Raw genomic sequence first — 24,289 nt, forward strand, 5'->3', positions numbered from 1 at the left:
AGGGACCGTTATATGTGGGCTGCAGACAGTGACAGCAAAAAACAAGTCATGCATATCTGTAGGACAGTAGTATTTGACTGCCTGGCAGGAGAACGTGGTGCATTTTACTATAAAGGATGGCACAGTGACCCACAATGACATATAGCTGAAAAAATACCATGACTGAGCGATTAGTTGAGGGACAGAGCATTAATGGTAACCACTTACTAATAAGTGAAAACTGTGGTTGTTAATTTGTTGGTTTTTGATTCCCAGTTTAAATATCCCTGCTTCTTTATGACTGTACAAATATTTTGGGTTTTTGCTTATTCAAGAGAGAAAATAGGCCACTTAACTATGTCACCAATTTTCTGATATTTTTTCCGTCTACGACAAGAACATAGAGCTCATGAAGTGAAAGAGGCAGGAAACTGGTGATAATATCACATGAACAGTCAAACAAAAGCACCCAGAAGTGGAACCAAGCAGCAGCATCAGAGCAAAAATGCAGATTTTATCAGTGAGACGGGGCTGAAAACACAATTTGCAGGCTCTTACCCGCAGTCGGGCGCCGGGCACCATCGGCAATCCGGATCAGAAGCGAGGCACCTCCTCAGTAGGAATTCCTCATACTTCTCCATCAGGGCCGCATCATCCAAGATGTCGGCCACCTGCCGCGGGGCCAGCCTCTCGGCACACTCGGGGCAGCTGAGCTGGACTCGGCTCTCTGTGATTTCAATGCGGAGGTACTGGCGCAGGCAGCAGAGGCAGGATCGGTGGCTGCAGCCCAGCAGCTCGGGGAGCTGGTCAGCAGGCTGACGCACCAGGCACAGGGGACACTCCAGGAGATTGGTCTCCCCGGAGGAAGCGCCTCCACCCAGAGACGGCTGGCTGGAGGAGAGTGGCTTTGAGGGGGTGCCGGAGGCTGCATCCTGGGGGGTCGTGGCGGTTGTGGCCGTGGTGGTTGTGGTGGGGTTAGCAGCAGCTGCAGCAGCTGCAGAACTCAAGGCGGAAGGATGCAGCTGTTGTTGTGTGTGGTGATGATGAGATAAAGGGGTGGCCGCTCCTCCTTTGGGGGCCCTGGTTCCCCGAGAGCTCCGTTTACCGTGGAAGAGGCTGTGGAAGGAGATGCGGCCCGGGCGCTTGCCTGGCGCACGGCACTTAGGGTTGGGAACGCCACTAACTGAGGAGTGAGGTGACTCTGAGTCCTTTTCTGATCCCATTTTTCCTCGAAGAGACAGACAGGGTCGGTTATTGTCCCCTTGTACCGAGGGACTCTGAACTACTCAAACACACACTCTATCAGACACACAAGGGTGGATTTGTCCACTTGTGAAGCCAAACTGGAATGCAAATGCTACTCCGGTTTGAGGCTGAGAAACTTGAGAAACAGTCTCCCTCCTCTTTTTTGTTTGATTGGAAACAAAACCTTATCAGCAAAATAGAGACTAAGATAACAGATAACCACAACAGAATATGAAAAGTGAAAAAAAAAATCCACTTAGATTCCCACAGTACTTTTCAAACTTGGCAGTCAAAGCACTCGCGAAGAGAAAAAAGCCTCCAGCCTTTCATCTTTTAGGCAGATGTTAAGGTCCGACTTTAGTGTGACTCTCAAAAGATTAATGTCAGTTTCAATCAATTGCTCTCCAACAAAAACAGACAGGGCAAAAAAAAAGATAAGAGAAGAATCCAGGGAGCCTGACTCAGTCCAAATGTTGAAATAATTCCTCCGTTTTCATCCGATTCTCTTGAGCTGTATTCAGAGCGTCTCCTCCGTTCACCCTCCTCTGCTTCTTGTTGAGCACCGGCTTCTCTGAACGCTCTTTTTCTGTCAGGAAGAAGAGAGCAGGAAGTTAGTACAAAGAGCATGCTCAGTATGACACACACCTCTCTTCCCCCCGCCCCCCCCCCCCGTCTCTGTGACTCTGCTTTGCTCTTCCTGGGTTTCGATCTGATCATTAACTCCTTAGATAATCTGAACCGAGTATCTATCTGTGCTAATTACATTTAAACCCACAAACACACACACGCACATTAATGAAATCAAATGTTTTTCTGTATGTGTTAAGTAACCATAATTGAGAGGTTAAACAGGACACATCTGGATGAGTTAAGCCACCAATTAAATCCATGACATCATCATCCAGCCCGGCCAATGGTGTGTCCTTGTGAAACCAGTCTCTCTATCGCTCTCCATCACGCTGAGCATCGCAAGCTCTTCCTCCACTTCACACTGCGCTGCTAGTGCCGTTGCCATGGCAATGCTCACTATGAGCGAGGCAAACAGCGACCCACTCTGTGGCTCTGGCACTTATGTACGCACACACAGAAACACACACGCAGCTGAGCATGAACTGCTAAATGGATTCACATCGAGACACATGTGATTGCGCGCGGGCACACACACTCAAAAGATGTTTTTTAGCTGTAATGCAGGTACAAATACACGTTGAAACACGTATGCATTCAGACTACACACAGGCACACATAAACAAGTAAATTTTTCCTATTGTCTAAAGACATACAAACACACACACACTCATACTTAAACATCAGATATGAAAAAGCATGGACTCACATGTTCAGTCTTGTAAAACAACAACACACACACACACACTATAAATGAAAAATGATAATAACGCATGCACACAAACACGCAGAGTAGTAATGTAACTGCAGTATATACCAACACACAGGTAAACAGTTTTACACCCAATAAAATCCAACACAAAGATTGGCAAACTGGAGGGTTGAGAAATGAAAGCAGAATGGAAGTGATTACACGTGAAGTTCCTCTAGTGGCCACTTGAGGCATCTAAAAACGAATTAATTCCCCGTGACTCCCGTGATCGATGCGGAAACAAACATGTTTACGGCCTTTTTGGGCTCTAAGACTAGATTCTTCCTTCATAATAACGGTGAATTTTTTTTAAACACAGCCAATTAAAATGTGTTCAGGCTTAAAATTAGTGGCACGGCTGCCTTGACCGACAGACAGAGAATCCCTCCTCTTCTGGATTGATTCAGGTCGCAGGAGTTTGTAATGGTAGCTATACCTCTCGTTTACACTGAGCTTGGAAAAATTGGATTTAAATACTTTTCTGTCTATAAACAGAACGAGTGACAAAAACTCTCTGATTTCTCTGGAACTTTTTTAAAATCGATCTTTTTATTAGCATTTTGTTCATGTAGAAAAAAGAAAACATATTGCAAGTAACAGGTCTAGTGTCCTTGGATCAACAGACAATACGTTTTTTTGCAATACTAAAGTCCGTTGACATCGATAACAATCTAGTAACTAGCAAAACAGCTTCTGACGATGTCTGCTGAGCCTGAATTATGCTATAGCCCCTCCCCCTCCATTCCCAACAGGAAAAAGAAAACCGGTACATTTTAAAGGGCTGTATTTATCTATCTGCAACGACCATCGCATTTCTCATCATGTATGATGTGCTGTTTTGTTATGTAGTTCTCTGACTTAGATTTTTTATTTCTTTTTTTGCACATAGGTGAAAAAAAACCCTCTGATTTGCACTCATATAGTTTATAAAATCAGCTTGCTAAACAACCTCGCTAGCATTAGGTGGTAACTTAGCACTTCACTGTCTTAAATATTATCACTTCCAGCTCTTCTGGCACTGAGCAAAATGTTAATACTGAGGTTTCCAAAAAAAACGTGAGCTGTCATGATGGGTATTTCCATCTTTTGCGTACAGTCTATGGAAAACACAGATATGCAAACTCATAAAACTCCCCACAAGCCTATTAAAGAAACACAACATGTATACAATGTCACACTCAAACCCGTAAATGAACATACACTAGCTCACAATCACCTATATGTCTGAATAACTGCCGCAACCTTAAACGTGATAATTATGTTCAAGGCGCACACACACACAAGTGAGCATACACCACCATCTGAATACACCCATTGTAATTATGTTCTCACTACAATTGCAGGCTGTGTGAGCTTGGATGTGTTATCACGTTGCAGATTTATTTGTGTGTTTCTACGCGTTTCTCTGTAACTACTAAAAGCTCCTGGAAGCTCTCCATGAGCTCCATGGAGCTGGGCATGGTTGGAAATGTCATGTGGCATTAGAGATAATGGAACAGACAATAAAGTGAATTAAAAAGACTCAGGAAGCACGGTCACACTTCCTCCTCAGCAGTGCAGACATTTATTGGTTTTCTCTCTGTTATCAGCAAATGGCTGACCGGCATCTCTGATTGCCTTAGCGTTAACAAATGTGATTATGAACACCAGTTTATAAGCTTTTAACACACACATAGACCCATGCACACACGCTTACATGCACTATATGTTGACCCAGTAAACATCACACCGTTCAGGATATTGAAACCTGTGGTTCTCTGTGGGAAGAGTGTGACGCAGGAGTCACGTGAGCAGCAGATAAGCTGATCAATCACAGCTCAGCAGACTGGCTGAGGGACGTGTCTGTGGAGCTGCTCCTCCGGGCTAAGCTGAAAGGTCTGATCCCAGAGTTTCCAGGTCATAAGCAAAACACAACTGATTATACGGGCCTGTATTGTATCTGCATTTTAAATGCAAAAAGCTTTTTAAAAAAAAAACAAAATCATTTAAATATGTTTTGTTAAAGATATAAACAATTCTAAAGTTTAGTGGTTACATTTTATAGTCAAAACAGATCAAATGTTAATGATTATTATTAGACGTGGCGTGGACTTTCTGATACTGGCACGCATGACCGACACAGACTGAAGGTGAACCTCAGCAGTTTTGCAAACCTCTTACATATTTTTTCTTGTAAAGAAACTTATATAGTCAAACAGTCTGACCAACAGCTCAGAGCATCAACCAATCAGCTTCCTAGCTCTCTTATTCTGGCTCAGGACACTTTAGGAAAAGAGATCCTGAATCTCTGTTTCCAAGTTAAGTAAAGGTAAAAAAATCTGACTCCAAGAGTAAACTGTTAACAGAGAGTTGGAGGTCACATGTATGCCAGGCTTTTACAAAAATGTCCACATACATGTAATGAAAGTGATGAAATAACTGATAATTATGGTGTAAATGCTTAAGTGTTACAAGAGTTGAAAACCTTTTAAATATTCAATGTTTCTACAAATTTGCAGTGCACATTCATTCAGTCACAGAGTGGATACAGTGGTGCTAAAACACTGTTTTATTTATTTAGATGACTTCCTCATAATCTGTTACTGCAGCTGTTATACTGGTTTTATATTTAGGGAAATAAAACGGTACTATAAGATAGGTTAAGGTCAATGAGTGTCCTTGTTCAAATCCAGTACTAAAATATGTAAAAAATACAGGTGTGCATTAACCAGTGGACTGTGGAGGCTTTAACGGTAAATAACTGAGAAAGTCAAATGTAAACTGTCATGGTGGGAGTTTTTTGAATAACAAACAAGGAATAAAACAATAAAATGAGAAACTAGCTATGAAGTTATCAAACCGGTAAATGTCTGCAGAGCTTTATAGTTCAAAGCATGAACTATAAAGAAAAAAAAACTTACATGGTAATGGAAAAGGAAAGAAAAGGTCGGTTTCAAAGTGCATATGAGGGATTCATTTGATTTCCTTCAGTATGTTTGGACATTGGAGCTATTTTAAGCCTTCTCTGCAGCAAGTGCATTCATTATCAACGAAACCATAACCTTCACAGTAACTTTCAGTTCCACAGCCAATCTGATGATTCACTGTGATTCTCTCAAACACTGAAGAAAAACACTCCTCAGACATTTTTCCAAGAAATGAAAAATAAAGTCTGGCCAGCTTTATTGTAGACAAAGTAAACCTCCATGTCCAGATGACGAAACAGGTGCGGAAACCAATTTTTGGTTTAATCTGATATGATCTGAACTGGCCTCGCCTGTCAGCACCAATCACTCTGAGAGCAGTCACTATAAAAGCCTAAATGTCACGCACTGTTGTTTTATCAAAGGAAGAAACAATGCAACAAGAAGCACACACGTTCGGCCAGAAGAATTACCTCAAAAACCAAATTCTAACAAACTGCAAGCTGCAGGAAGAGGAGGAAAATACTTCTGAGCTGTAGTCAGAAACCAAAACCAAAGGAGGATATATACTATCAAAGTACATCATTAAACTTTTATGTGCATTTTTGACACATACCTACACGCAGTGTGCTAACAAAAATAAATATCTGCTGAAAGCGAGCATGGCGGTTCATCACTCGCCATCTTCTCTGGGTCAAACTGGGTCTTTGTGGAGATGTGTATAAAAAGCCAGCAGTTTCTAAATATACACCCCCAGCAGCTCTGCGTGTAAGAGCCCTCTCCTCTGCGGCAGCCTGAGCTTCACACGCTGTTTTTTTTCCTCTAAATGTGTGTTTTCATCCTCCAATGCAGGGTTCCCATTTGGCCCAGTGATCAGGGCTGCTGGAACTGGAATCAAACTGGTTAAAGTTTTACATTCAAACAGCGAGAAAACGAAAACGATTCTGTTGAGAGGTACGAAGAAAGAACAATGTGTCACAAACTTGTTTGTTTGTAAAGTAACGCCTAGATTATCCTCTAATGCAGACGTGGACACGGATGGCTGGAGACACCGCAACGCAGCGCTCGTTCCTGTTATACTCTTAAAGATTGCTGCCTGGGGTGCGTGTGCACTTGTTGCATTTTTTATGCAAAGTCTCTGCTTACGAGCCTGCATGGTTTTCGTGCCCTCCCCCCCAGCAGGCAGGCACAACTTATACTATAAAATCTATAATTATAACATTTTCTGTTTATAATATTCTATTAGGCGACACAGTTACATATTAGGGATTGAGGAATGTGCATTTATTCTCATTTAAATTTCACACAATTTTGGCTTCCACAGATTATTAAAACAGGATAATTGAGATAAAGCGATCACTTGTTGTTCTCCTAAATCACTTCCCAATAATGCGTTATTACTTCATTTTTTTGGCACAGACGGTAGAGTCGGGTGTTTTCCAGTCGGCAGGTTGGCGTTATGATTGGTCTTGTCGATAAGTCTTTGGGAAAGTTAGTAAACCCCAATCTGCCCCCAATGCATCCATCAGAGTGACTGAGTGTGTGTGAAAGTTCAATAGCGTTTAAAGGAACAGAAAGTGTATTTGTGTGTGTTTGCAGTGCTTTGAGGCACCATGTATTTGGTTATTTACAGTTACACTTAACAAAACAGTGCTCCTTTTCTTCTAATTGTGTTAAACAATTACAGAATTAGAAAATAATGATTATAATCGTGCCTGTTATTTTGCTATAATTGAGCAAAAAGGCTACTTACTAATACACATTAATTTAACCATTACGTGAAAATCAATACGCAGCTCCTTTGAATGACGACACAAACAGATGATGAGTCAGTGTGGAAAAAACATCTCCGCAAACAAAAAAATGAATGAGGAACTGATCTGAAAAACGGCCATGGCATTAACAGAAATGAGTCCGCGCACAGAGTATCTGCAGCCTCACCCAGAGCTAACAGCGAACATCATTCCCAGCATTCCCCACCTGGCCTCAGAGTCAGGTGGTGCACTTCTTTCAATAGGTGGAGTCCTACTAAAAAAAACAGCCAGTTTCTGTTTGAATTGTTGATTTTCTTTCTTTAAAGCACTCATTTGTGTTCTTCATCATTGTCACTGGTTTAATTGGTTTGTTTTGCACTGCTACCATCCAATTTCGTTGACATTATGAGCCAATAAAGTTTTAATTGGAGATGTTGTGAGAACGCACTGTTTTAATGGATGCACGCGTTTCACTAATTATTTATCAATTATTTATCTGGAGTCACGACAACTCTGCATTTCTAATTTGTCATGCATTTTTTAACCTCTTTAGCAAATGAAGTATTTGAATAAAACAAAATAAAAACAATAAAATGCAGTTTTTACTAGTGGGAATTTTATCAGTGTTACATTTTTAGATGATGTGAGCATCTACAGATCTGGTTGGTTTGGTCCTTGGAAGCTTTGTTAGAATGATGATGGGGTAAAGGGGACGTGCTGCGATGTTATGGTTAACTCAAAGGTAAGGGGTGTTGGAATAATTGAATGTCCTCACAGAGATAGCCAAGCAAACGTTTGTGTGTGTGTGTGTGTGTGTGTGTGTGTGTGTGTGTGTGTGTGTGTGTGTGTGTGTGTGTGTGTGTGTGTGCAGCGTTCGTGTCGTGCTTTGGCAGATGGGCCTGAACAGCCTGAGAACTTCACAATCTGGACTTGATTTGTTATCAACAGGCTCACACGCACTTTGTTCTACACTTGTCCTCCTACTCCACTGCTGCTCAATTCAACACACACACACACACGCACACACACACACACACACACACACTGCAGGCTGCTTTAACATGCAGCCTTCCAGGATCTACATGCCTGTAATAATATTTCTCTGCCCTGCTTTAATCATCAAAGCTTCAAAAACACGAGGTTAAGTAACTGTTTCATCTGAAAAAAAAAAAGAACTAAACTTTTTCTTTTCACTTTGGACTTTTGTGGAAATTATTATTATAACCATCATGCATCCTAACTGCAGCCAAGCCACCTGACAGCGAGGATCATCCCCACAGTGCACTCTTGTTTTATAGCAACAGTTCTCAAACTCGATTCTCATGACAAGCAGAGGTTGCTTTTCATCTTTGCCAGGACAGTCAGGTGAATGCAATTACCTGCCCGGTGGGCTGCATTTTTGCGACTGCCAAAGCCCGCTGCTTTGTAGAATGATATTTATTTCTCCTGCTCGCCTGTTCGTCTCTCCATCTGTTCCACATTTTTGTCCAAATTAAGGTTTTGACAGCTACTGGCCAAATTCCCATGAAGCTGTTCGTGGTCCCCGGAGGACTTTTTCTGTACTGCAACAACTAGATTCAAATGTCCTTCTGCATGAACAATTCCAGAGTTTTCTATGTGCTCTGGCTCAGTTTTGAGTTTCAGAGTGCAAAAACTCCAATGCTCATAACAAAACTGGTATGCTGACATACTGCACATTAGATTTACTAACACAAAGATAGCTGAATCAATGCATCACATATGTGTTTGTGAGCCTTTATTCTTATTTTATTATCACGACCCAAACATTTGAACATACATCCTGATGATACACATACATGCAGATTATACTAAAGCAATTTGTTTGTGGAGGCAGACTCCAGGCTTCGATAACTACTGCACAGTTACAGCAGTGTAACATCTTTGTTTAATGTTGATTAACTTTCTGCTGCAGATATGGTTTTGATGACAATCTGTGGTGACAACCGCGTTCATAAAGAGGACACATTATACTAATTTAGAACACCATATTTTGAATCTTGGACTCTAACAAAAAAGCTTTCTCTAACTCACAAATTAAAATAACCTTTATTCATCTTATACTGGGCCTTTGGGCCCCTCAGTTCATCTTCCCAGTTGTAGTTTACTTTAATCTAATTGGCTGTCACAAGATCAAGGTTGTAACAAGAGGTGGGCGGGGCTTCTGTGCTCACAGCCAGGATGCCCATATTAGCGATATCTTTCAGTCTATGACAACATACTGAGCCAAGGAACAAAATAACAATAATAATAATTATGATGATGGGGATTGTTTCTAACTTTGGACATGTTTTCTTTGAGTATTCAGCACTATGAAAGGTCTAAAGAAAAAACAGAGAGGTATACAGGAAAGTCTTAAAATGTAAGAAGGATTCAAATCCTTTGAATATTCTGATAAACTCACTTTAGTGCTTAATGTGACACAAATGTTTCATAATGTGAGATTTCAAAAATTCAGAGCATACTAATGATTCCTCTTGGTGTCAAACATATTAATGTGAATCTTTTCAAAATGTGTCATTCCACATTTTTATATCAATAATTTAATGTGGACGTGTAAGCTATGCTCTTAATTTAGATCCAGCGTGTCCCAGCAGGCAGCTTTAACCTCATTGACTCCACGGTGTCTCCTGTAGCTTCCGGCTCTCGTGGATTAACTAAAAGGAAAAATCATCCACGTGTTCTTCATTTAATTCAACGTGATGTAATAATAACTGCAGCCTGTAAAGGCCACTAGTAGAACTCTTAATCATGTAGTTTACAAGACAATAAAACTATAATAGTCCAAGTTCCTAAACCGCCACAATGAGTCCTCACAGCCTAATTCTGGACTCGGTTTCCTGAATCAGAGCGAGAGACAAACAGACAGACAGAGTGAGGCCGGTGCGATCTGCAGGTAATCCGTCCTCAGCAGCTCGCAGACACAATGTTCTGTCTTAGACGGTGAATCTACACCTCAGCACTTTGGGATCCTCCAGTTTCTCCCTGCAGGGCATGAACTGCCTAAACTGCTGCAGCTCAGAGCACATACTCGCCACACCCATCTTACAGGAACATACGTTCACACAAAAACACTTTGTATCAAAGTTCAACTGGGTTTAAGTATAGTTAGAAGTAAAATCCAGTTTTGAGTTCTACTTGCGTGTATAACAACGATTTGATGTTTAATACTCAGGTGTCCTTGTGATCTTCCTTCTTTTTTATGACATCTAACTCAATATACTTTGGCAATAATCCTAGGACAAATTTCCCCTAAGGTACAATAGAGTTTATTTTACCTGCTCTGACTTGACTTGTTGCCTTTTACTGAATATATTTCTATTCATCTTTTTGACTCTTGATGAAACGGTGCAGAGGGAACTTTGGGATGGACATTTTCCAGCTAACTCACCATTAGTGCAAGCCCGGTATGCAACATGGATTGTAAGACTGAAATGATTCAGCTAGTGTGGGCCCTGCTAGCAGGTTACTCCACATTAGAGGCCATGATGAAGGATGATTGGACACACACACACACACACACACACACACACACACACACACACACACACACACACACACACACACACACACACACACACACACGAACATTCACACCAACATGCAGTTCGGAGTAATCAGCTGTGCGCTACAGGTGTGCAGCTGTCAGAACTAATTGCTGTTATATAACACGACTCGCCGCCTGCCTCGTCATTGTCCGCACAGGGTTCACGCTACAACACACACGTACACACACAAACGCACACGAAGGTGAGGTGAACATACATGAACAGCTCACAGATTCGCGTTTAATGAAGTCCCTGTGGAAAAATCTGATACGATATGTGATAATAACACACCACTAGCTCTTTATCTATTAAAAATGATAACACATAATAGATGAAGCGGCTGAAACTGAAACTAATTATACTTTTTTGCTCGGTCCTGCTCTTTTCTCTTTGTACATGTTGCCGTTGGGATTAATTTTTAGAAAACATAACATCTCCTTTCACTGTTATGCCGATGATATCCAGATTTATTTACCTTTGAAATCTGATGTGACTGCTTCTTTGCAACCTCTGTTCAACTGTTTGCATGAAGTAAAAATTTGGTTATCACATAATTTTCTTACATTGAACGAGAATAAGACCGAAATCATAGTCTTTGGTAGTCACACTCCGCTAGACCAGTTAGCTGACGCCCTAGGCCCTCTCGCTAGCCATCTTTCGTCCACTGTAAGAAACCTCGGAGTGTTCCTGGATGGCTCTTTTAAACTCGAGAAACAGGTGTCCACTGTGGTAAAAAACAGCTTTTACCAGTTGCGTCAGATTTCCAAAGCAAAGCCGTTCCTTCCTTTAAAAGATCTTGAAAAGCTTATCCACGCATTTATTACATCCAGATTGGACTACTGTAACTCCCTCTACTCGGGCCTCCAACACTCCTCTCTTTGCCGGCTCCAGTTAATTCAAAATGCAGCTGCGCGTCTTTTAACAGGTACGAGAATTCATGAACACATAACTCCAATTTTAGCCAAATTACATTGGCTCCCTGTTAAATATCGTATAGATTTTAAAATTCTTTTGTTCACTTTTAATATTTTGAATAATTTAGCGCCCAGTTATCTTTCTGATTTACTCCATTCATACAATCCCAACAGGGCACTTAGATCATCCAACCATAGGCTCCTAGCACAACCTAGGACTCGAATGAAGTCGAGAGGCGACCGGGCCTTTGCATCCGTGGCACCCAGACTCTGGAATAACCTCCCCGTTCATATTCGCACTGCCGAGTCTATCCAGTCTTTTAAATTACGTCTTGAAACTTATTGTTTTACTTTGGCTTTTGATTCTGTCTAGTTGGCTGTTTTAGCTTGTTGCGTTGTTACCTATTGTTTGTTGTCCTCTTCTATTGTTTGTTTTAACTGTCTCATGTTTTTATTGACTGTGAAGCACTATGGTCAACACTGTTGTTTTTAATATGTGCTATATAAATAAATTTTGATTTGATTTGATTTTTGTGGTTTCAGTAGTTTAATCTACAACCGGGGGCAAACACATATACAATTAGGGAGCTTTGTACATGAAGGACTTGTATTACATGATTGGGGAAGTGTTCCCATTTAGAACATGTTGTGCACACATTTTCAGACGATAATTTACTTTAAAAAAAATCCAAATAAACTATTAGCCTGCTGTTGTATCACTAAAAAAACTTTAACTATAATAACTTTCAGCTGCTTTCTTAGCTCCCAAGGCTTCGCCACAGTGGATGGATCTGCTTGTTTGATTTGGCACAGATTTTATGCCGGATGCCCTCCCTGATGCAACTCTCCCATTTATCTGGGATTGGGTCCGGTGCTGGGAGAGCATTAGCTTGCAATCTCCTGAAGCTCATTATAATATCAAACACACGAGCTTTATCAACAATACAAAATTAGCTTAGAAAAAAACACTTATTTTAAATGAGTCCTAGTGGTGTACGACGGCATGCATGCATGGGGAAAAAGCCGACTATTCAGCCCATGTTTATTTGTTAAGTGGGAACAAAATGAGTTTCTATACAGCACTGAGGTAAGTAATGATCTGAGCATGGCCAGTAAATTAATATCTACACAAACAACAATGGTGATGAAGCAAAATATTAATTTGACTCTATGTAAAGTAGTATTAAAAACCCTCCATTATTATATAAATTACCTTACTGCAAACCTAACCGCAGAGCTTTCTAAGTAATGACGTGACAGGCTGCAGCCTTTTGTGTTTACAAGACACATCTCTCCTCCACTCTGGGTTTCAGCCAAAGTGCCTAAACCCTCCCATTCCTAAGAACTTGACTGAAGTTTATTGTCTTTGCTGATTCCAGAGAAAAATGTCAGGCTGCTTTGACTCTGATCTTTCTTTTTCTCATTGGCTCATTCCTCTTGTGCAGCTGCAGATCTGCCTGAGGAACAGAGTTTCATCCTCTATGGATTAAAAATTGTTATATAGGGGCGATCTTATGGCAGCCCCTCCTTTGACCTTTGATGGATGTTTTCCTCCTGCTCTCCCAGATTCTAAAATATATAAACACACACATGCGGCAGATTCAATATGCCACCAAGCACAACCTCAATAAAGCAAACGCCACTTAACATTTCTTTCCAGTCTTTCACGAAACACATCAAATCAGCCTAAACTGATTATCCTGTTGTTGCGCTCAGCTCATTCGAAGGCATCTTATCGGTTCGGATAAAAGCGTCAGCTAAAAGGCTGCAGTCTAAACCGACTGATGACAACACGAGAAAGTCCGCAGAGAGCAAACAGCTCGGCTCAGGCTGTTATCCTGTTTGTAGTGATACCGAGTAAAGCCCTGCTAATCTGAGAGCGGGGGCCAGGAGTGGAACAGGTGGTCCCCCTTCTCAACCAGCAGCTAATAATGCACGATGTGTGTGTGTGCCTGTGTGTCTTCAGAGAAGACAGCTAATTAGAATCAATCAGCTAATAGGCTAGCTGGCCCTGTTGTAAAAATGCCTCTGTGTGTTTTTGCAGAGCAACTGCAGCACAACGCTGAATTTCTGTGAACTTGTGCCAGAACTTCTAGGAGGAACTTACGTCTTCATCAGTGTCTTCGAAGAATGCAGCTAATAAAAGCATGTGACCCATTATTTATTGTTTCATAAATGCTTTGTTGAACTTGGCAGTAAAGTGGTCATTCTTCTGTTGTTATGCACAGTTTGACCCTTATTGTTATTAATGGTTTGCACGGGCCATCTCGGGTCCCGCTTCACATGCCAAAATTTCCCAGGGTACTGGTAAGACAGCACTTTGCATGTCAGCTGCACAGCTGTATGGGCGAATGAGCGAGTGAGAGATCAACTGTAAAGCCCTGATGTCGAAAAAATAAAACACTTTAAACGTTTAGACCTCCATAGTAGCATGCATACCACTGTGGAGGGCCATGAGTGCCAAAACAAATTAAAGAAATACATCATTAAAAAATTAATTCAATGTGTTATTAATTAATAAAACTGGTAAATAATGAATTTAATTTAAGACATTTTCTATTCAATATTAAATCATTAAAAATGTATTATTTAATTAATTTTGGCGCTCGTGGCCCTCCATACATGACTAACGTCTAAATGTTCCTTCACAAGAAGAAGTCAAGCAAAAAACACCGTCACGGTCGATCGGCCAAGGCTGCTTCTTCGGAGCACGATTAGCACGATTAGATATCATGGCTGCTCATCAGGGTTATAATAATAACGACCTCATACTTTACTGCTGAATCACGGCCATCTGGTCATACTCAACTTCTTTCCGCTGTTTGCCTCATTGCACAAATCATTTCTTTATAGTTATTCACAACGGCCACTACCTGTTGTTCCCAATGAGCGTCAAACATTCAAGTATTCACACCTGCAACCTGCAGGAGGACGGTCATGGGAAATACAAGAACTAGTTTTGGTAACGACTAAGTGATTCCTGGTTGATGTTTTAAATGCCAACCATTTCTCTTTCATTATGAGCTTCCTGTCATTCACAACTATAAAAGTGTCTCATAAAATTCCAGTTAAAACACCTGTAAAAGAAGAAAATGATGTCTTTATCAGCGAATAGAAGTTAGCCTCACTGAGGTGAAGATCTGGATGTATTAAGGAGATGGAAATTGTTGGGTACGTGAACAAAAATATCACGGGGCAGAGCAACCATGACCACAAGGTGGCCGAGATAAACCCGTAAAACCTTTTTGCACAAATCGATTAACTTAATTGTGATAGCTTAGAAATATAACTACATATAAAAGATATAAAGGTTACGTAATATAAACTGACTTATATGGGTCATTACCATTTTACTTCATGAAAGTCATGCCAGGAAATTTATCTTGTTCCATGCTTGGTATGTATATCAGGGCTGGCAGCCTCCAGGGCTAAAAAACCAAGCCAACACGGAAGTGCCAAAAACTGTAGTGCCCCTGTGGGCCCTGGAGGCTGTCCCCAGAAAGAAGTCAATCCCCAAGATTCCCATGCTAACATGGCCAACTTTACAGCATTAAAGCGTGTTTACACTCCGGTACATAAACTGGTTTCGGGCCGTATGGATGGTCTCTTTTTTGTCTTTAAGCAGTTAAAGCACTACAGTTTGGTTCAGCCTCTCCAAGAAGTCGGGTTCAGGTTTTCCTGCGTGAAACTCTAGTACGTTGTTTGTGTGTTGAACAATAAGAGACTATAAATGTAGCTTGTTAACCAAGCATACCAGCAGTCACTTCTGACTGAAAAAAGCCAACACAGCGGTGTTGAAGATGGAGACTATCCCAGCTGTCTTGGGGCAAGGGGAGGGTCCACCCTGGACAGGTTGCTAGTCTGTCGCAGGGCTAACACATAGACACAGACAACCATTTGCACTCACATTCACACCTATGGGCAATTTAATGTTTCCAATTAATCTAACCCCACTACCTGCATGTCTTTGGAGTGTGAGAGGAAGCCGGAGTACCCGGAGAGAACATTGCCGCCACACAGAAAGACCCCGAATTTAAACTCAGGACCTTCTTGCTGTGAGGCAACAGTGCTAACCACCATCCTGCCCTCTTTAACTGTTAACGAGAAAATCATGCTTAAACCTAAAGGATCTGGAACTAGACAGTCTTGCTTTTAAAATCCTAGCATGTTTTGGCTTCATATATAGTACAAAAAAACCCTGAATATCATTTAAAAATGTACTAAAATGTTAACACCAATAAATTCACTGCTGCCAAAACTCTAGTCTGTCACATTTAGTGATTATTTCACACTGTTAATTTTATTTATGTGCAACTTTGTATCACTAATCATACTTTTATTTCACAATCAACCACGCCTCAGCAATTGCATACATCTGAAAGAGATTGTGCGCTGATAAGATTAGCTGGCAATTTTTTTCAGCGTGGGCTGAAAAAAAATGAAACTGTTTCGCTTTCATTTAAGTTGCGTTCAAAAGAAAATGAGCGCTTACTTTAAACACCTAGTTTTACTGTAAGGGTTTTAAGTGCAAAAAGGTCTGCAGAGAGACTAAGTCACATTTCTCTAAAAAGCATTTTCTGATGAAGATCACATGATCTTTATATCAGTTTTATTTTGTAAGCCAAGCAGAATGAGCTGGGCGATGATGCTGATAATGGATAATATTCTGTGGAAATGCAGCTCGTACAGCCTCTTCCTTGGAAACGAGCACACACACAAGACCTGCATACTATTAGAGTGTGCGCGCGTGTGTGTGTGTACACGTGTGTGTGTGTGTGTGTGTGTGTGTGTTTATATAAGCCTCTCCCCTGAGAACATTTACAAACAGCTTGTCAAATTTGGCTCACCCTAAGCTTGTTGCTTTCTTTTTTAATGACTGATATTTTTATTGAATTTTGGATTAACACAGAGAGTCAGAACTCTCAAAGACAAAGAAAGGAAACATCTTAAAACAGACGACAAACTCTGCATCCCGTGAATAACAGAAAGTCTGATTAATGAAGAGAGCTTCAGGTAAATTTTAAAAAGGTCATCTATTCACATGGCACCACAACAAGAAGCAGATTAAAAAGTTGAGCTTCCTTCCCTGTGAAATGAATTTGAATAGAATAAAATATTTGAATCACCCGCATGAAGCTGTGCCATCTATTTATTCTGTTCCCACTCCCTTTTTCTCTGGAACTGGACAACGCTGTTGGCCACTTTCCATATCAGCACTTTACTGCTGCTGCATTCACTCTGTGCCTCTAATCTTTCTATCAATCCGTCTCTAAGGCCTGTTACTGATTACTGAAGATGCAGAATAATTTGTTTCAGGAACTATTAGTGTCATACATTTGATAATTAACGTTAGGCATCAGTTTGGGACTTTGGTGCAGACATAACCTGATAATGAGAGCAACCAGGCATGAGATTCATTTTAATAGCTACTTGGTTTATTATTCTTTGTGGTTAAATGTTTAGATATGGTTTTAAGGTTAAGACTGTACAGTAAACCTGAATATTTAAAGCTGGTGTTTTAGCTTCTTTTTAGCTGCTGTTTTGGATCTGAAGCCTTCAGAGTCACTGTTTTGGTTTGACTTTAGTTGCAATTGGCTAGCAAACTAGCTAGCAGCCACACTGCTACCCATTCTCTCAGGAGGTGGTGGAGACCAAAACAGAGCCAGAAGGAGAAACGTTGCGAAATACGAACCAAGGGTGTTGGAAATCAGAGTTACTTAGTTTATCATTAGTTTTATGTCTTATATTTAGATTTGAGTTACTTTCCAGTGTGGGTAGTTTCAGTTTAGTTTTGCTCAGTTTTTAGTCTTTGTTTTAGCTTTATTTGCAAAGTGGGTGGTAAGATTTCTGAAGCTCAGATTAGACAATACAATAGAAATAAAACACTTCATGTAGATATTCCTGCAACAAAAAGATTTGTGCTTGGAATGGTTGACTATTCACCCTATATGACAAAAAATAAAACTACATTTTATTTTTGTTAGTTTTGTGAGTACATAGTAGTGTTTTAGTTAGCTCTCACTCTTTTTTTAAATTGTAGTTTGTGGTTTTATCTGTTTTGGATCTTTGCAACCAGACTAATGCCAAGGTGTGTGAGCACAGTCTCCCATTAGCACTCATAGGTGTGGCTAGTTTTACAGGTGAGTTTCAGAAGCTGCGCTGCTTTGTTGGCATTAAATATCGGCACAATTTGCAGTTGTAAATGTTAGTAAATCTTTTTGTGTGCTTGATTTAAATGTTCTCCTCTCTTTATTTCACACCTTCAGAAAGGAACTAAAACAAATCAGTGGCAAAAATCTCACAGTTTCCACCTCCTATACGCACTTTTTTTAAAACACCAAAACCCAGCTTGTGCTTCCACAACGTGCTAGAAAATGTGACCTATAGTGCCTTAAGGGCTATAGTAACAACGCTTTTCTCTTTATCTGCAGTATACTGTACAAATTAAGTGATTGATTGTTTGGCCATTAAATTTTTGCATTTTGATTTGATCATTTTTAAAATATTTGCCAGTTAGATTCTCTTCATGGACAAATTTACTAGCTAGCTGACTGACTTTGGCTCTACTTCACACTAACACCGGATATTTTCTATAAATCAGTCGACAGGCAAAGAACAGAAATCAGCAGTGATGAGTAATAACTGCAATTTATAAGAAATGACTAACGAAGAATTTGCCCTGCTCGATAAAGTTACCACAAATACTGTCTTAGTGACTAATATCTATCTATCTGGAAACACATAAAATGATATTCTTAAGGGATTCAAGCAGGGGAGGCAGATGGGTACACAAATGGAGAGTTTGAGTTTTCTCTCTCTCCCACTGACGCTCATTAACACCTCTCCCACACACACGCACACACATAAAGTACACTGAGAGTCCAGAGCGATGCAGTGGAAGGTGGAGGTAGAGAGAATCAGGCTGGGAGCTTCTATAATTAGAGGAGCATTCAGGAGCCATACTGCTGAGTTGTTGAATGTTTAATGTGAGGCCGAGAGCCGCTGCAGTGACTGAGAGGAAACCTCTGAGCTCCTATGCATCTCCTCATAACACACAAACTGAGACACGCACAGCGAGGGACGGGGCGAGCGGCAGTAGTAGTAAACTGAATGAGTGGATTCAGGTTTCAGAGAGGAAACAACAGCTCACACACACACACAGTCCATCTGAGGGTGTAATTCCCGGCTATTGTCTGTAACCTGAAACTCGTAATGGCACAGAAACTTGAAACTCCTGTGGATGAGGTAATCCTCTACCACGTACTCCAAATATAGTCACTTGTAACACTTTTTAACTTCACTTCTTCGTACAATATGCTGTGCTTAATGCAGTTTGGTTCAGATGACATCATATTCCTTACCTATTGCTTTGAAAGGCTTTTTCAGTGAAAATTTTAAGACTGTTAAATGTTTTAATAATGTTCTATAACTGATTTTTTTTTTTTACAGCTGCACCTGTCCTGTAAAACGTCTCTGGAGATGCTTCCAGGCAGCTCAGTATGCAAATAGATTTGTTAAACAAAACATTTAAAGCTAACAAGCTGAAGACCGAGACATTAGAGATTAAAATTTAAGCACAGTTCCTTAAACAGATGTGTTCAAAGTACTATTTTACATCTCTGTGTTTTTAGTGCTGCACTAATCAGGTGCTTTGGATTTGACTCCATTCTACTGATCCTATTAAACATAGATTACATTTGGCACATTGGTCCAGTCCATTAAATAAAATGATAACAGCCCAGTTCCACTTATCCACAACCACAGTTAAAAACAGCACTCGGCTACACTACCCATGTACTTTTTTTTGATGGACTCTACATGTGAGATCCTGGAGAAAGCCCACGCAAACATAGAGAGAACAGAATGTGCTTCTCGAGGTCAATACAGATCTTTGAAATTTTAAAAACAATTAGACTGACTTTAAAACGTTTTACAGAAGTAAAAATACATTTGTCAGCGCACTCTAGTGGCCTCAAACTATGTCAAACATGCATTTTTTGGCATTTTCTCCTGCTATTAATTTTACAGGTTCACCGTAATAAACCTGTTATTAAATGATATTAACTGATATTTGGCCCTTTTTTTGGTTAACTGACAAAATTAATCTGATATAACATAAGGATTAAAAAAATCCTGGCTATATTGCCTTTTTCTAGGATGGGGAAAGGTATTCAAAATGTGACCTTAAAACAAAACAGCACTGGCCATTCAAAGGTATCATCACGCTCTGGGAGAGGTAATAATTGACTATTAATTGACTTTACGCATCCTCTTTGTTTTTATGCTTTTCCTTATTGTGTGTTATAAATATTTCGTTGCATAACAGACATGAAAAGAGTACAACTGATCCCTGTGAGCCAAAAGCTCAGGCTTCAAACTGCTCTAAATGCTCAGTTTATCATCCCAGCAGCTTCACCCACCTGCTGGTAAAACCTTCTGTTTACGAGGGCTAGCCAATCACAAGAAAGTTGTCTTAAAGGCAGATGATGGATTGAGGTGAAGCACAAAGGCTGCGTATTACGTGAAAATCATTTTGACATGTGAATCATACACGCTGAGAATAAAAACAATGTGCAGGAAATAGTTCCTGTTTAGTAAAAGGCCCGGTCAACACTGATAACAGGCCTACTTTACGAAAACCAGCCAGACAGATTTACAGACTGTGTCACGTCTATGCCACATTCAAAGAATCAAAACAAACTCATCATGCTGACTCACCTGCACTCCAGTCATAAAAAGATAAATATTAGTATTGGTTATTTAAGGGGTGACTTGGAATAAAAAAGAAACACCATCACAATCTGTAAATCTAAGCAAATCTACTATTTGATGTGTCATTCACCAAGACCAGTACGGCAGTTAAAGAGTTTTTCTTTAAGCCTTTAAACACTATTTACAAGGATGTCAAATAACTATATGGAAACGTGACACAAACGGGAACGCCTCATTAAGCCTGAGCTCTCATCCCAACATCAGAACTGAACCATGTCATTATTTACAACTCATTTCAACTCCTTATCTGATTCATAACATCTGCAAGGGCACCGGTTCGTGCTGGCTTGCTTGTATTTGGTTGTGCTGCTTTTAGTTTGAGCATTTCAGAAAACCCTACACTGGGGTGCTGGTGATGGTCACCACACCCCGGCGGTTCAGAAAATCTGGCCTGAAACAGAAGTAAAAGCCCCCAAAACATAAATATTCATATTCCTGTGAGGAGTGTTTGAGGAGCTCTAAGCTTCTGTAACACCTCCTCTAACACTGCGTTTTATTATCATGTAAGGCTTCTGCTGCCAGCTTCGTTTTCACGGTCATGTTTAATGTATTTTTTCCCATCTTTTATGGAAAATACACAGTGTCCTTAGAGCAGAGTGACCGGGGAGTGGCAGAACAGACAGGAATGTGTTTTAAAGGCAAAGACAGGGCAGCGTTTTAACTCTCAGGATGACTTGGACATTCTGCTTCTATAGTTTAGGGTTACACTGCAGCAGCTGGGCTCGTCCTCGCTGTATTTAAACAGCCTACATGACTGAGATTTTTCCAAAAACGTGGATGGTTTGCTTTGAGCTCACCTGTGACTATCAGGCTTTTTGAATGACCATTCAGAAAACAGTTATTTTAGTGGCAAACAGATCTACGGCCAGTTTTGTTTTATTTATCTCATACATTCAAATATAAAGAGACACATTTAAATCCGTGACATGTCTGTTAAGCAGCTCATGCAGCAGAGGGTTCATCACCGGACACTCACCCTGCTCAGGACCGGATTTCTTCCACAGGAGAGGCTGGGGAGCGATGCGGCGGCCGCTTCGGTGCTCCTGTGCTTGGCTCGCTGATCTACAGTCTGGGTGTAAACCGTCCTCCGTTACCGTGCCAGCCTCTGTCTCTCTTCTCGGGCTCGGCGGGGGGTCTCCTGGCAGGTGACGGCGGACTCTGATTTTCCTGCGCCCCAGGAGCGCAGCGCAAAAACTCTAATCTCCGCAGCTCGCTCCGCGTCGCCTCGCGCTCTCTGGTTACCGCCCCACCGCCCCCTGACGTCATGGAGGAAAGCCCTGGCCGGTGACGTCACGTCACCGTCAATGTGGAAACCCCTCCCCGTGGCGCAAGGGCTAGTTTACTGTAAATGTGCAAAAATAAATAAATAAAAAGGACAGATTTGCTTTAGCTGCTTCTTAGATTACCACCTCTAACACAGCAGCACCATGTTTATCTATTAAGATATCTGTCGGTAATACATTGGGTCCAAATCCCAAACGATGGTGAACTCATTTTTATTAAACACATCAGTGATCAGAAGCAGAAATCCCTCCGAGAACAAAAGTTTATTGTGCCAAAATGTTTCAGATAAGACATATTTACAGCGCCTTTGAAGATAAATACCACAAAGTGCTTCACAACACAAAACAAACATTTACCCAAAACTAAGTGTAAAAAGATTTTAGGCGCTTTTTAAAAACAGATCATGGAGTCCACACATTTCAGAGTTTCTGCTGCTATCAAAGCTCAGCCTCCTAGTTCTCAGTCTTGTGCTGTACAGCCAGCAGGCCCTGGTCACATGACCTCTGCTGGGGATGAAAATGTGTTGTACAGTAGTGCTGTTTCATGCAGGGCTCTAAAAGCCAAATCCGAAATGTTAAAGTGGATTCTGTAGTTAATGTGGAGCGTCAGTGACCTTTAGGTGCTTAGAAGACTCAGTGAGAAGTCTCACAGAAAATATGTCTCAATGAAGCTTTGCTAAGACAAATGAAAAATGAATCAATAACCCAGATGTGATGAAATATAGGCGCGACACGATGATATCTCTATTAGTCATAAAAACAACACCAAGCCAGATATTTAACACAAGCATTCAAAGTGAAGACTGAGTCTAAACCTACACATAGAACTTTTAGTAAAGTAATTTAGTGGTAAGGAAACCTGAAGTTTCCATGAGCTTCGCTAAGTTGGAGAAAAGTGGCAGCCAGCCAACCTTTAAGTCTAGGAACACATTGTGGCTTAAGGGAGATATATATAGCGTAGATGTCATCTGCATAGTAGTGATAAGAAAGGTCTTTATATGTTCTCAAATGTCTATGTTTCTTATCACTCAAAAGCCAGCAGATATAACAGAAACAGTACAATCAAGATGTTGCTGGAGACTCCAAGTGATAAAGTGGCGCTGCAACGCCTGCCTGAAAAGGATCAATTATTAACGGTTTTTAGGAATACTTTTGAGATGGATCTATAACTGCCAAGAAGAGACGGGTCGAACTTGGAGTTTTTAAAAAGTGGCTTAAAATTACCAGGGACCTGATCAGAGACCAGGGAAGGATTCATTACAGTGAGAACACAGGGAGCATTTAAAATGTGAAAAGAATAGGAGGATGCTTTCATCGAGTCACCTCAGATAAAGAAACACGTTAGTCTTTCTAACATAACAGACGGAGCGAGAGGTAGAAAGAGACACGATGAAAGAAATGATGATGAAGGAAAATATTTCCCCAGACCCTGAAATGATTCCACTTTCATTTTAGAACAAAATACTAATAGTGAGTAATCGTTTCACCTATTAATAAACACAGCCTTGAATTCCAGCCACACTTCTTCACGTAGGAAACATGACTGGAATGTCATGTCTTAAATAACATCTTATACAAACATATATCATACACAAGCAGTCTGATACCAGGAGATAACTATGACATGCTTTGTTTGAAGGACACAATAGATATATACGCACAACTATTCAGAAATGTTGCAATCCCACATTACATACGTTACCTTACAAGAGAAACTACAGAGTAAACATAAATAATATAAACACATATGGATCTGTGAGGAAAAAATAATGTTACAATTAATTTAAAGCTTACAGTTCAGAAGATTTAAATTCCTTTCGATCCAAAAATAATTTGACCTTTAAAATACAATTTAGACGTTACCCCATACAAGTTAATAGTTTGTGTTTTATTAAAAAAAAATCCTAGATCCAACAAAGAGCAACCAAAGCAATGGCAAGAACATATAATACCAGGATAAAAATGCAAGAAAGTGTATGTTGAGGGGTTAACCGTCACTGCTTTGAGCCCACGTGCTGCTTTGCAATAATCCAGGGTGACTACTCTGTGCTCGGCTTTTCTAAAAGAACCTCTTTGTTCTTATTGGTTACTCTCCTTTTCCTACAATTAAAGGAGGAAAGGTTTTCAGTATGAGTCATGCCAGATGCGTGTCATCTTTTCCTGTTTCCAAAAAAGTCTTTATTTGAGTAAAGACCAAAAAGAAAACCTTTTTCTTCTTTTTTTGTAATTCACAAGTTAAAGATATTTGATGCTTAGTCTAAATGCGAAGGATCAGTAACTGAATATTTTCAGTTTACAACAATACAAAAGGAAAAAAGGCACTTTCACATTTGAGTTACAAGCAAATCTCAGAAACAGTGACCTCTAGAGAGGGTTAGGTGACTTCTGCAGGATGCAGCTGCTGCTTCAGACTAAGCTGCAGGTAAGCTGCAGGCATGACATTTGGGTTAAAGTGATCATGTGATTTTTATGCTCAGACAAGTTCACATGCCCTT

The 24,289-nt window shown here is 40.5% G+C and overlaps 1 protein-coding gene across 1 annotated transcript in view; it reads right to left on the reverse strand.

The window, feature by feature from the left end:
• Positions 1 to 21,745, reverse strand: part of rnf19b (ring finger protein 19B) — a 41,947-nt gene extending 20,202 nt beyond the window's left edge. Inside the window, exons 1-2 of the mRNA XM_085262017.1 lie at positions 21,488 to 21,745; positions 538 to 1,810 (exon numbers count right to left, since the gene is read on the reverse strand). Of these exons, the coding sequence (XP_085118143.1) occupies positions 538 to 1,202 (665 nt within the window). The 5' untranslated portion in view covers positions 1,203 to 1,810; positions 21,488 to 21,745. The remainder of the gene's footprint in view (positions 1 to 537; positions 1,811 to 21,487) is intronic.
• Positions 21,746 to 24,289: the final 2,544 nt, after the last annotated feature.

This window comes from Mchenga conophoros, linkage group LG22, assembly GCF_057382185.1.
Source record: "Mchenga conophoros isolate Kocher_MC1m ecotype Shallow Benthic linkage group LG22, M_conophoros_male_GT1.1, whole genome shotgun sequence".
In the NCBI taxonomy this organism is placed as follows: domain Eukaryota; kingdom Metazoa; phylum Chordata; class Actinopteri; order Cichliformes; family Cichlidae; genus Mchenga; species Mchenga conophoros.